Source organism: Micropterus salmoides, unplaced genomic scaffold, assembly GCF_014851395.1.
Source record: "Micropterus salmoides isolate LMB-PRFRI ecotype aquatic unplaced genomic scaffold, ASM1485139v1 Ms_hic_scaffold_6, whole genome shotgun sequence".
In the NCBI taxonomy this organism is placed as follows: domain Eukaryota; kingdom Metazoa; phylum Chordata; class Actinopteri; order Centrarchiformes; family Centrarchidae; genus Micropterus; species Micropterus salmoides.
The window spans coordinates 24410299-24423222 of record NW_024044348.1 but is presented as its reverse complement, the minus strand read 5'-3'; the positions used below and the strand labels follow the sequence as shown (position 1 = coordinate 24423222).

The 12924-nt window shown below is 39.1% G+C and overlaps 1 protein-coding gene across 1 annotated transcript in view; it reads right to left on the bottom strand.

The window, feature by feature from the left end:
• chs1 (chitin synthase 1) overlaps window positions 1-12924 on the bottom strand; it is a 38958-nt gene that overhangs the window by 4338 nt on the left and 21696 nt on the right. Inside the window, exons 16-31 of the mRNA XM_038702230.1 lie at window positions 12675-12740; window positions 12399-12574; window positions 12092-12150; window positions 11133-11333; window positions 10829-10997; window positions 10490-10605; window positions 9925-10104; window positions 9694-9798; window positions 9305-9422; window positions 7405-7486; window positions 7087-7319; window positions 6701-6819; window positions 4889-4970; window positions 4486-4639; window positions 3668-3772; window positions 928-1038 (exon numbers count right to left, since the gene is read on the bottom strand). Of these exons, the coding sequence (XP_038558158.1) occupies window positions 928-1038; window positions 3668-3772; window positions 4486-4639; window positions 4889-4970; window positions 6701-6819; window positions 7087-7319; window positions 7405-7486; window positions 9305-9422; window positions 9694-9798; window positions 9925-10104; window positions 10490-10605; window positions 10829-10997; window positions 11133-11333; window positions 12092-12150; window positions 12399-12574; window positions 12675-12740 (2076 nt within the window). The remainder of the gene's footprint in view (window positions 1-927; window positions 1039-3667; window positions 3773-4485; window positions 4640-4888; window positions 4971-6700; window positions 6820-7086; window positions 7320-7404; window positions 7487-9304; window positions 9423-9693; window positions 9799-9924; window positions 10105-10489; window positions 10606-10828; window positions 10998-11132; window positions 11334-12091; window positions 12151-12398; window positions 12575-12674; window positions 12741-12924) is intronic.

The following is a 12924-nucleotide window of genomic DNA, read 5'->3' as shown; positions in this document are numbered from 1 at the left end:
AGGCTAGAATTATTAGGATTTTTTATTTATATGTATTTGCACGTTGCCGTTTGTTGTGCAGCCACTAAAAAACTGTCCATTGTCAGGAGATTGACTTTGGTAACTTGAATTTATATGAAAATATGCTTGCTACTGTGTGTTGGAGGCCAGCAGTGCGTAAAATAATAACACTTTAATATTATACCTACCAGAAATAAGTCACAAAAAATCTAGACAAATTGTTTGAGGCAATATAGAAATAGTATTAGCATCTTGTAACCTACTGTGGTTTGTCCATGTGGCAACAAACATGTCTTTAAGTTGATGTAAAAACATATTTTAAGGAAAGCAAAAGAGCTGTACAGGAAATAGTCGTTTTTTGAAAGAAATAGTTTGGGCAGAGCTCCTGGCTCTGTTCAATAAGGAAATGATTCCATGGCATCCCAGCACCTGAAGCCCACTGTGCATTGGAAGCTATCAACTTTTGTTATGTCCATCCATTGTTCAAAATCTTTAAGCATATTAAAGGCTGCACTACAGAAGGAAAGAGATGAATGGCTTTTCAGCTCTTGCTTGGCTGAAGGAATTTTTTCCTTCACTTTCTAAGATGTTATCGCATGTGCACTTTGGGAACACCCTGATGCGAGTGGCTTGACAGTGGCCAAAGTCAAACACACACCAATTAGGAGAGCCATAAACAAAAATAGATAGACTAATTTTCTGTTTGACATGTCATTGGCCTTTCACTTTCTGTAGTATACCCCTCAGTAGGCTCACTCCCAGTACAGACCAATGTTATAATGAATATTAGAAAATAAACCGCCATAATACATTGGCAGTATTTCAAGGTCCAAAAAATAAAAATGCATATTTCATGTGAGGCAGAATTCATGCCACAAACACAAAAAACAGACCCATTTGCACAAACATTAATTGCAGAGAGCTCACCTTGTTGCGCAGTGACTTTAGTTCTCTGGTGACTTCCTCCAGATGTGCTTTATTGTCCTTGATAGGCGTCAAGTAGCGCTCGATTAACTTGTTCCAGAAGTCGTGTTCACCCTAAACACATACGTGAGCAGATGCATGCACACAATGAATTTGTTAGGATTTATTTAAATTAAGTGAAACTACCTTCATTAATGTAATCATTATACGTAAAGCTAACAATGCTAAAACATTACCCTGTGTAAGACAAGGGGCCTGTACCATGAAGCAGGAACTGAGCTTAGCGAGGTTACCTCGGGGTTAACCCCGGGTTTTCAGTACCTGAAATGCTGGTTCACTTTTTACTTGGAGCAGGTTATTTTCCAGATAAGAGATCAGCTTTATAAAGACATATAGGCTGCTTTTATGTTTGCTGTGGTGATACAAAGAAACTGTCATCCTACAGAGACTGATTTAAGTAGGCTACTCAAGCCTTGTAGGCTGCTACTTGTTGTAGGTTTTTAACGTATGACAGTAAGCCTACTTACCACTTTGAAATGTGTTTGATATTTTTTATATGCTCCCATGTCTGTTTCACACAGCCTGTCGCATGGGTTTCATTTTTCTTATGTGAGGCTCAGTATTATGCAGATGTGTTAAGGAGTGCGTTCCCTCAGCTGAACGCACTATTATGAGCATAGTAGGCATATAGAAATTAAGTTTAATATAAATTGGTTTATTTTAGGTTAGTAGCTATCTTGTATTATGCAGACTTGTCATGTCCCGCCCAACCTTTTGCTATATGGGCACAGTTTTCTGTAGCCTACATTGAGATTGAGATTCAGTCTTTCACCACTAACGGAGCAGCTTTTATGGCATGAATGGATTTTAGTTTCATTGCTTTATGAAGTTATTCATCTACTTTTTGTAGTGATGCGAAGTTATTAAAAGTGAGCTGGAACGACCGCTTATTCAGTACCTGAGGCTTTTAATGTGGAAACGCCGACACACAGCCAAGCTAAAAGAAGAAAGCTAAAATTAACATACACGCCATGAATATACATCTAAGCAACACATTATTAGGCAATAGGCTGTACCTTTTCATTTAGGCATTTACACTGTCGGCGATATTCTGTCTTCCTGCATGTCAGCTACAGCTGTGTTACTTAGTCTATGTCTTTTTCTCTAATATTACAGTTTGCATTTGTAAAATATGACGCTCTGCTGCCAGTAGACTTGTCCATGTTTGCAAATGGTCATCAGCTGCTAACACTGCCTCTTTTATGTGAACACGCTCATGGCTGGATTGGGAAACCCTGGGATGACTTACTGAGTTTATAACCAGCTTTGTGTGACCGCTTATCTCAATCGCGATTATTAGAGTTAGTGAAGCCAGATAACAAAAAGATATCTGTGGATGTTGAACTTGCTTCATAGTACAGGCCTTAGGGCCCTGTTTCAGAAAGCAGGATTATTGATAACTCTAGGATGTTAAGCCTGAGATGAGGGAAACTCTAAACCATCAGTTGAACCCTAGATCAGTAACTCCGGCAATTTATGTTGTGAACCCAACCTCAGAGGTTTTCTTCAACAAACTCTGAGCTTCTCTCCGACTCTTCCTAGCTGTCTGACGTAACGTTTCACTTCCTCATTCACATTGTCAAAGAACTTATAGAACGCATTCATTTGCAGAAGTTTACGTGTTTAGAAACTTTGAAAGATAGATACTAGTTGGCTACCCAAACACGATAGAGTACACGACCGCTTTGTGATCAAGCTGTCATCGATGTAAGGACAGAGACCGCAGTCTCTGGACATCTTGGATTCATCCTCAGCACAAAATAAAATCTACAGGCTACACTGTTCTTCTTTAACACTGTGACTCTGTGGGCATTAAGGCAGCAGTGAGGTTGTCAGAAGTTGCACTGAAAGATTTAGTGTGGGCTACATTACTGCAGTAATGGCTAGTGTTGTAGTCAAGACTGCCCAAACCGAGACAAGACCAGAGTTTATCGAGACGAAGTCCAGACCAAGACTTTTAGGGGCTGAGACCAAGTCAAGACCAAGACCGAGGGAGGGCGAGACTGAGTCAAGACCAAGACCAGGTTGCATTTGAAGCTATAAGTTTATCAAAGTTTGGATGTTAACAAATAAATCAGACAATGCAAAAGCAATTTACTGATATTCCCAAAGTTATAGTCTGGACTGGTCTTGAAATAAAATCCAGAGTCCTCAATATCCGAGACTGAGACAAGACCAATTACAAATGCTGTCTAGTCCAAGACAGGAACAAGACCATCAAAAAGTGGTCTTAAGACCGGTCTCGAGACCAAGACCGATCTCAAGTACTACAACACTAGTAATGGCTACCCCTGTCCTGCCAGGCCGTCCTTGTAAATAAGAAGTTCAATCAAACTAATCTGTATGAAGCTGTAACTCATCAATGAACAATCATTTGTCATTGTGATTAGTTGCACTAATGGAACATTCCTATAGTAGTTATCATGGTAGAGATGATGTTGAGGATGATTGTGGTGCAGCTGAAACAACTAAGATTCGAGAACTGGACTGAATGTAGTTTAAAAGTGAGTTTATGAATATTAGCAACTAGTCTTAATGTGTTTTGTCAGCATTTCATTAAATGCGAAATGACCAATATTTTTTTAATGTAAAATAGACAGCAAAAAATGTACAGTCAGTTTGAACCTAGACACATTCTTCAACAGCAAATCAGAAAAATCCCAGCCCTGAATGTGCAACTTACCTCATCTAGATTTTGAACTTGCGGGGCGGTGAGTGTTTTCTCGATGGCTCTCCTTACTCTCTTCTCTAATCTCTCCATTCGACTGGTCTTAAGGATACGCCGAGCCTGGGAGAGAGAAAGTCAATTAGTCAGTGATTTAATCATTCCTCTTCTGCAAGAGCTTTTAAGTTTGGTTTTCATCAAATCAGAACCCTCTGAAATAGAAGCATGCGAATGTGATATAATACAGTTATACATTATACAATTTATTTTTTAATATGACAAAAGTAATGTTAAAGGAAATAAAACTAGAATAGCTGTGCTATTGCTGCCAAACCTATCACACATTATAATTTCTCACCAATCAATCTTAATGTCCTGCTTTGTTCACTCATAGAGCCGAGTCCATTCCATGGACTTGAGGCTGCAATGAGGGTGTGATGGATTTATCTGATGGATAAGGTCCTCCTTAAAATGTGAGCCGTGCTAAGGAGGACGATCTTCTGAATTTCTTGTATCTTAATGTGTCCAGGGATTTTCTTGGTTTATTTTTATTTTTGACCAGACCAAGAGCACCTATTACCACTGGTATTGTTGTGGTCTTCAGGGAGGTGTTGCTTTCGGTGGGGACAATGTCAATGAGCAGACAAGTTCTCTCCTTCACTATTACGTGGGCTCTGTTGGCCTTGGTTTCTGTATCAGTTTGAATTGGTATATCCCAGATTATAGTAGCTTCATCATTGTCTGTTACAGTTGACGGCTTATGCTCATAGTATTTGTCCTTTACTTTGATGTTGTAGTATTATTATTATTGTTGTTGTTGTTGTTGTTATTATTACCTGCTCTGACAGTGCATATCTTAACTCCTCAAGCTGGTTGTCTGACAGAACATCTTCAGGCCCCACTCCACTTAGCTCTCCACTAAGAGTGTCTGTTAACATTAAGACCAACTCCTCACACACATCATCCTGATCTTTGTTACGGAGTGTGTATCTGAGGACAAGAAAAGCACAAACAAATTACAGTATTTCTTCAACTATTAAAACACTGAATATAAGTTTTAAATCTGTCCATGAGCTCATCTAAAGCTCATGTGAACATAAACATGTATAGAAATGCATACAACTTAGTTTGTTAATTTATTTACCGTGAGTGATATTCAGTGTTTTGTGCAAACATTGCCACATGTGTTGTGGATATTACATACAAAATTGTACATTTCTTTGTATAATACTTATTTACCGTATTTGTTCTTGTAGATTTCTCTTCATGTTGGCATAAGTCAGCTTCTTTAAAAACTCTTCTTTCACCGGGACCACCCAGTCTATACACACACACATACAGATAATGTCATTACAGTATGTATGTATATATAGGTCCATCTCAGAAAATTTAAATATCACATTCAAATGTGAAACTTATAACATTTTATATTCTAGATTCATTCCACATAGTGAAATATGTCATTTTAATATGGCATTTTTTTGTTTTAATCTTGATGGTAGCAGCTTACAGTTCATGAAAATCAAAAATCCATATCTCAAAATATAAGAATATTAGAAAAAAGAATGTGTAATACAAAAATGTTGACTTTCTGAAAAGTGGAAAAATTATGAAAAATGTTAATTTATGCACTCTTGCATGAACTACTGCATAAGTGCGGGGTGGCATGGAGGACCCTGCTGAGGTGTTACTGAAGCCGAGGTTGCTTTGATAGTGGCCTTTAGCTCGTCTGTATTGTTGGTCTGGTGTCTCTCACTTTCGTCTTGACAATCAATAGATCCTCTATGGCAGTGGTTGGCAATAGGCGGCCCGCAGGCCAGAACCGGTCTGCCAGCAATAATATTTGGCCCGCGGCCAGATTGCTTTGATAGCAGAAAAATAAAAAATAAATAAATTGATAGTGGCTGGTGCTGAAATAGATCTCAGTCATGACAGCAACAGTTACACACACAATCACTCCCTCTTAAGTGATTGTGCCTCCAAAATAAAAGTGCTAGAACATTTTTTGCAGCAATGCTTTGTTGAGTTTATTGAGAGCTTTTACTTTGAAGAGTTCTGACGGACATTCAAAAGACACTCTGGCCTGCTTGACACACCTCTGAAAAAGCCGTCCGTAAACTTGTGATTGGATTCCCCTGAATTTCCTCAGGGAAATGAAAATAAGCGTCTATAGGTTTATGAATGCGGATCAAACGCTGGGACGCACACACACTGCAGCACAGGCTTTATTGTGAGCATGCGCAAAAGTGTCCTTATAATCAATTTGTTTAACAAGGGAGAGAAAAATATCCGTGGTTAACTGGAATTGATCTTAAAACCTTCCTAACAGGAGTCCTGCACAATACCAACTGAGCTAAATGTGCACCCGAGTATACAAGGATTTGAAATAATTTGACTTTGTTCTGGCCCTAAATGAACTGCAGAATTCACTTTCATCTGTGCATGGTGGCTCTTGATGCTCTGACTCCAGTCTCAGTCCACTCCTTGTCAAACTTCCCCAAGTTCTTGAATCGGCTTTGTTTCTCAATCCTATCGAGGCTGCGGCCATTCCTGTTGCTTGTGCACTTTTTCCTTCCATCAACTTTCCATGAATATGCTTTGATACAGCACTCTGTGAACAGCCAGCCCTTTCAGCAATTGCCTTTTGTGGCTTACCGTCCTCAATGAGTGTCTTCTGGACAACTGTCCAGTCAAAAGTCTTCTTCATGATTGTGGTTGTATGTACTGAACTAGACTGACAGATTAAAGGCTCTTCTCAGGCTCTTTATTCTAATATTCTAAATTTTTGAGAGATGGATTTTTGATTTCAATGAGCTGTAAGCCTTAATCAGTAAGAAAATAACAGGCCTGAAATATTTGACTTTATGTGTAATGAATCTAGAATATATGAAATTTTCACTTTTTGACTTAAATTAGGGAAAACCTTTTCCACTATATTCTAATCTTCTGAGATGCACCTGTAGTATGACGCATACTGGGTTCTACATAATGAGTTGTATGAATTACAGTATGTGGTATTCAGGGCAAATACACAGTTGAAGTGCTTCTCACCACTGACAGGACGCTTCTCTGTTTTCTCTAGGTCGGCAGTCATAAAGTCTTTGTCATACTCCTCATCACTTTCATCAGATGCACTCTCTGATAGGCTCTTTTTTTCAATGCTGTCATCACTGCACACAAGCATAGACATTTTTGTGAATGTTGGGTAGTTAAAGTGTATACATGTTTTTGTCCTACAAGGACAGAGGATAATCAAAATGTAAAAGAACAATCAAGTGTCCTCAGCCTGGGACTTGAACAGTACTGTACTCTGTTTGACGTCAGCAGTAGAGGTGAGTTTGTGTGCATGGGTGCATCTTACAATGAAAAATAACATGAGTTTGGTTGTTTGACTAATCAGTGATAAACAGAAGAGAAGAAAGACAACAAAAAAATACCTGCCACTGGAAGCATCACCATTGCCTTTTGCTGCCTTCCCGTTCAGTTTGTCAGTTGGCGATTTCTTAGCATCTTCCACAGCTTCCTTGGTTGTTTTGACTTCAACTTGAGGCTCTGGCTTCGCAGCTGCCTGTTGAGTTATTTCCTGGTTGGTAATTGGTAGAGGAGGGGCTTGCTCTGCAGTCTGGCCTGTGATCTGTCGAATCATCAAGTTCTCTGTTTCCTGCGTTATCTGTAAAGCAACAGGATAAAATAATTGATTTTGTCCATTGATTCATCCAGTGGAGGGCTTGTCAGTAGATGTTTCGTAAAAGCACCTGTATCTTCATGTCCCAGCAGCACAATCTACAGTTTCTGTCACACAGAAGATTGTGGTTTTTCTTCACTACTCCGTCTCCCCTGACAGACAGACAGACAGAAAGATAGACATTCAGAAAAAAACTTTACACACATTAAAATACAGGCAGATACAGTGAGTGATTGTTGAATGCAGGTTGGCATAAATGAAAACATTAATTCCCCGCTGGCTCCTCATATGTTGGATAAGTGAATCATTGGTTAACGATAGCGTGGTCTCACCTGGACCTGAAACGGATAAAATACGCAAAATGGATGGATGACTAGATGGATTTTAAATTCTACATAATTTTACAGTATCACATATTGTATACCCTCAACCCACATTTTTTAAGACTTTTAGTTGGTTTACTATAATAGGCTATAGATTGTATATTTTATTACTTGTCTTTAGCTTATATACTTTATACAAAAACGGGTTGATTGATTTAAATTATTGCTGTATCACATGGATTATTATTATTTGGATGTTGATACTACTACTATGTCCTATGGTCTGATGAGACCAAGATAAACTTATTTGGTTCAGATGGTGTCAAGAGTGTGCGGCGGCAACAAGGTATGGAGTAGACAAGTGAGTCTTCCCTACAATCAAGCATGGAGGTGGGAGTGTCATGGTGCCGGCGGCTGCATGAGTTCTGCCCACACATTTGAGCTACAGTTCATTGATAGAACCATGAATGCCAACATGTACTGTGACGTACTGAAGCAGAGCACGATCCTCTCCCTTCGAAGACTGGGCCGCAGGGCAGTATTCCAACATGACAACGACCCCAAACACACCTCCTAGACGACCACTGCCTTGCTAAAGAAGCTGAGGGTAAAGGTGACGGACTGGCCTCCAGACCAAACCCCTATTCCACGGTTTAGACATTAATGGCTGTGTGATGTGTTATTTTTAGGGGACAGCAAATGTCCACTGTTATACAAGCTGTACACTCACTACTTTACATTGTAGCAAAGTTTCATTTCTTCAGTGTTGTCACATGAAAAGATATGATCAAATATTTACAAAAATGGGAGGGATGTACTTTTGTGAGATTCTGTATATGTACATCAGAAAAAGCTCTCTGACTCTCTGCATGTTTAACCCATAATCCTACTGAACATCAAATGCTGTGTGTATTTAGTTAACGACATAAGCTGTACTTTGAAGAACATGTCTGGTCGATCTGTGGCATATTATTTATAACACGAACCACTTTCCTAGTGGATGCACCCAAGATTGCCACTCATACTACTGCGATTTCACTTTGTCTGCTACTGTTCATACTGCTTTTGTTCCCCCTAATTCTACTTTTAAATGACCACTTCTCCCCTTGCAACAGTTATCTTTACTGTTACAACTAACACCATTAGTGCTGAAATCAGAAGACCGCCATCAACTAACAGACTAGCTTTAGATTAATAGATGATTAGATTCTTAAATTGGAGGGTTGTTGATTGTCTTTACTTAATATCATTGTAAATTAAGTAATAATTAAGTAATTAAGTGGGGCTACAAGCAGAGTTTCAGGAGCGGGACCACACATCAATGACGTCACTCCTGGCTTTCCATAAATACCCACACAACGCACTTCCTCTTCTTCGCTCTCGCATTCTGCAACCCTCCTGCCCACCCCTTTCTCTGTCCGGTCTCTCTCCTCATCTCCGTCCGTCGTGCCCGGGCGCTATGGCGGATTTCCCATCGTAGCTTCCCCACAACGCTTTCGAATGTCTATTCAGCTACTGCAAGCATCATACATTTTCTGTTTGTTTATCAAATAATTCATTTAATCGTATCTGTTGATTGTGGTCCTTGCTAGTGAAAGGATTAATCAATTATTGTACTGGTCCTTCTAATAATGATCAGTGTATTACTTGTTTGATTCCCTCGTGCCCCAGGATACAATGTGCATGTTAACCAGTGAGTAGATGGTCAGTAGGAGGTATCCACTGGGGATACAGATGAAGTACATCAGACCATAGATAATCATCCCTGGAGGAGAAAATAACATAAAATAACATAACATAAAGCTGTTAACATAACATAATGCTGTTAACGTAACATAACAAAGCGTAACATAACAAAGCTGTTAACGTAACATAACAAAGCTGTTAACGTAACATAACAAAGCTGTTAACGTAACATAACAAAGCTGTTAACGTAATGTAATGTAACATAACATAAAACTGTTAGAATAACATAAAACTGTAAAACATTATTTTTATTTATTTATTTATTTATTTTTATTATAATATAACCATACCAAACTCCTCTGGATGTAGTATAGCTGTCACCATGTACATGATTGCCATAGAAACCAAAAACAAGCCAGTGGGGGTCAGGAAGGTGCCCTGAATCACCATGTCACCTAAAAGGGGATGTGTATGTGCATTTAGGAGTTTAAAATACATTTACTTACATTTTATAAATCATAATTTAAAAGAAAATAGCACACACAGTAATATGAGAGATGATATGAAGAGTTTCTACCTACCGATGATAGAGAAGAAGGATGCAGTCATGAGGAACGCGTACAGAACACTCATAATGCCAGCGATGGTTATTTGGAGATTAGCCTTGGCTACAAAACAGACGATGATGTAGAACACAGGAGGAATGCTTGCGATGATGATGGAAAGTGTTCCAGTGATTTTGAAGACAAATTGGAAAGCACCTGGCAGGAAATGGCATAGAGAGAGAGGGGAATAATTAAGGAGCAGATGCAGGTAAATGGACTTGGATGATCTTATTAATACAGAAAGATTATTAATACAGATCTAACAGTAGGACACCCATTGGGTCACCATGTAAAAAATGGCAACATGGCACCATTAGAGTTTATTCTACTTTTATTCTAAAGTCTGCTTTGATTTATGCCAAGTCCATGGAAGTCCTTCTTCCAAGATGACTGCCCATTCATTCCTAGAAAACTGACAGAATTAGCAGTTGTAAAACTGACCTAAATTGTAGCTAGCTGCTGAGGAAACATTCAACCCTCACTGAACCCACAACCCCCAAAAAGGAAAGGCCTGCAGAGTAATAACCTAGACTGAACCTACCTGCTATCATGAGTGTCACAGAGGCCGGACCAAGGATAGAAGAACCAACAGTGAACATCTGATAGAAGATGTAAAGCCTGGAGATGGACGAGTTTCTCTTCACTGTCTCTGCACCGCTGCAATTTAAGTCACCACAGAAAAGTTTATATTAATAGTCAAAGTGTCATAGTGAACAACTGATTGAGCCTCTAGATGACCCTGAAACACCAGAACAAAAGTAGAATCGAACTAATACATAGTTTTTAGAATTTTAATTTGGATTAAAAAAATCAGTTTAAGTTAGAAAGTACCTGTCCAAGGATATAAACTGCGCCATTACTTATAATAAATGACACTAACCTGTGCAGAAGGTCCAGTGTATTAGCCAGTGTAGATGGTCCCCATCGTCTTCTCTGGTTATAAAACTCTTTGAACTCCTGTGGTGAGTTGGTGTATGCATCTGATGCAGCATTGTATTCGACACGCCACCCTTGCTGCAGTAACAAAGTACACAGCCAACGATCCTCCCCTAGAAGCGTATACATGCACACACATGTGAGAAATGGACGTGAAAAGTCAGAGAAGAATGTTAAATAGACAAACTTAGGTGAGGTAAAATGGTTGGTGTGTCTGTGTGTGTGTGTGTGTGTGTGTATGAGCCAACCTTGGTCATATTGCACATACTCCGAAGCTCTGTTTGCAGTTGTTGTGTATCTCTTCAGTACATTGTCATCCATTAAGGCCGAACCTCTGAACAGACTGAAACATCCTGGACTGCACAGCACAGAGCCAAACACATGCTCTGCTGTCTTCTGTAGCCAGTGGCCTACTGCATACTCAAACTTCTGGTACCATACCATGGGACCTGGGATGGCAGGTAGGCAGGCAGGCAGTGTGATGAGCAGACAGCGAGAGAGACAAAGGAAAGGATGAGACAAATGAGAGACAATATTCATGTTGAAGGTTTTGAAAGCTGAAGTCTATCCCAGCATACAGTGGTTGAATGCTGGACAGGACCAGTCCATCACACACAGACAGACAATTAACCTGCCCAACTCGCAACCTTACTACCTTTTGACAAATTACCTTCATAAAACCTTCTTACGTTTTTTGGACTATATGAGGAGGATGCAGATGACACTCAGAAAGCACCAGTGCTGGGAACCTTTGATTACTGCTACAAAAATAGACATTTTCAATGAATAACTACAATATTTAATGAAGTTCCTATCTGAGCAACCAACTGAGTCATGAATAATATTTGCATGGTACGGATGAAAAATATGATGGGACAGTAATTCATCCCATGACTATAATATTTACCATTGAAGGATACAGTTTGGTGTGCTTACCCTCTGCAACTAGATTACAAAGTCCTGCTAGTAGATAGTTTGCTTTACTATACTGTGCTAAATAGATCCAGTGGAAGCTACCTCATAACCCTAGCTCATGCTGTCCCAGTTACTCTGTACTGGCTGCAGGTGCAGGCAGCACAGAACAAGCAACTTAAAGTAAAATCAAGGTCTTAGTCTTGTTGGTAGACCAACATGAACCTTGTTTGATTGAGAAACTGTGCCAAATGCACACAGGACAAACACATACATAAAAGAAAAGTCTACTTACCCATACCAGTAGGATGGATTCTACCACACGCTGCACCTACATTATCATACATCCTTAACCTGTCAATCAAAATACATTTGTGAATTAGTAAATGTTTAAAAGCAGACCGTAATAAATTATATCCAATAATAGCTAAAAAATAACTGACTGAATGTCAAACAAAAAACAAAACATCTACACTAACAGCACTGAAACTAAAAGCATTTCCTGTCCACCAGTTAATATCAGTGATTTACGTTGGAAAACGATGAGATCCCATGATCCCCATGATAGTATAAATCCCTTGGCTGATTTGTCTGTCACTTACCTGTCTACGAGCAGAATTACAGCTTTAGGTTGGAAGTCAGTGTCTCCGTCCAGAGCCAGGATGTAAGTGTGTTCATCTGAGATGAATTTTCTCTTGTTGTCATTGTCATACTGAGGCAACAGGAAAATCTCACCATCCAAAGAGACCAAACTGGCTCTGCATGGGTTATGCTGGCGCTGGACACAGATAGATATTTTACATATTTAGATATTTCATACACATACTGTCAAAGTATTAATATGTGCACATTTTACACAAAATGCAGAAAAATCTTACTGAGATCTTCTGAGGGTTCTTGACAATGTAGCCCTTCCAGCCGAGTAGATAATACATATACATTATCTGAAAGTCATATATGGTAATGTAAAGAGTGGAAATGGAAATAGTGTATATGTCTCACAGAAACAGAGGTGACTTGTCAATTATTTATTTATTTTTTGAGTGACGTAATGAAATTGTGGTTGAAGGAACCATAATACAAATAGAAAAGACAATCTAATTGTGTCCGCAATATTATAAAGCATAT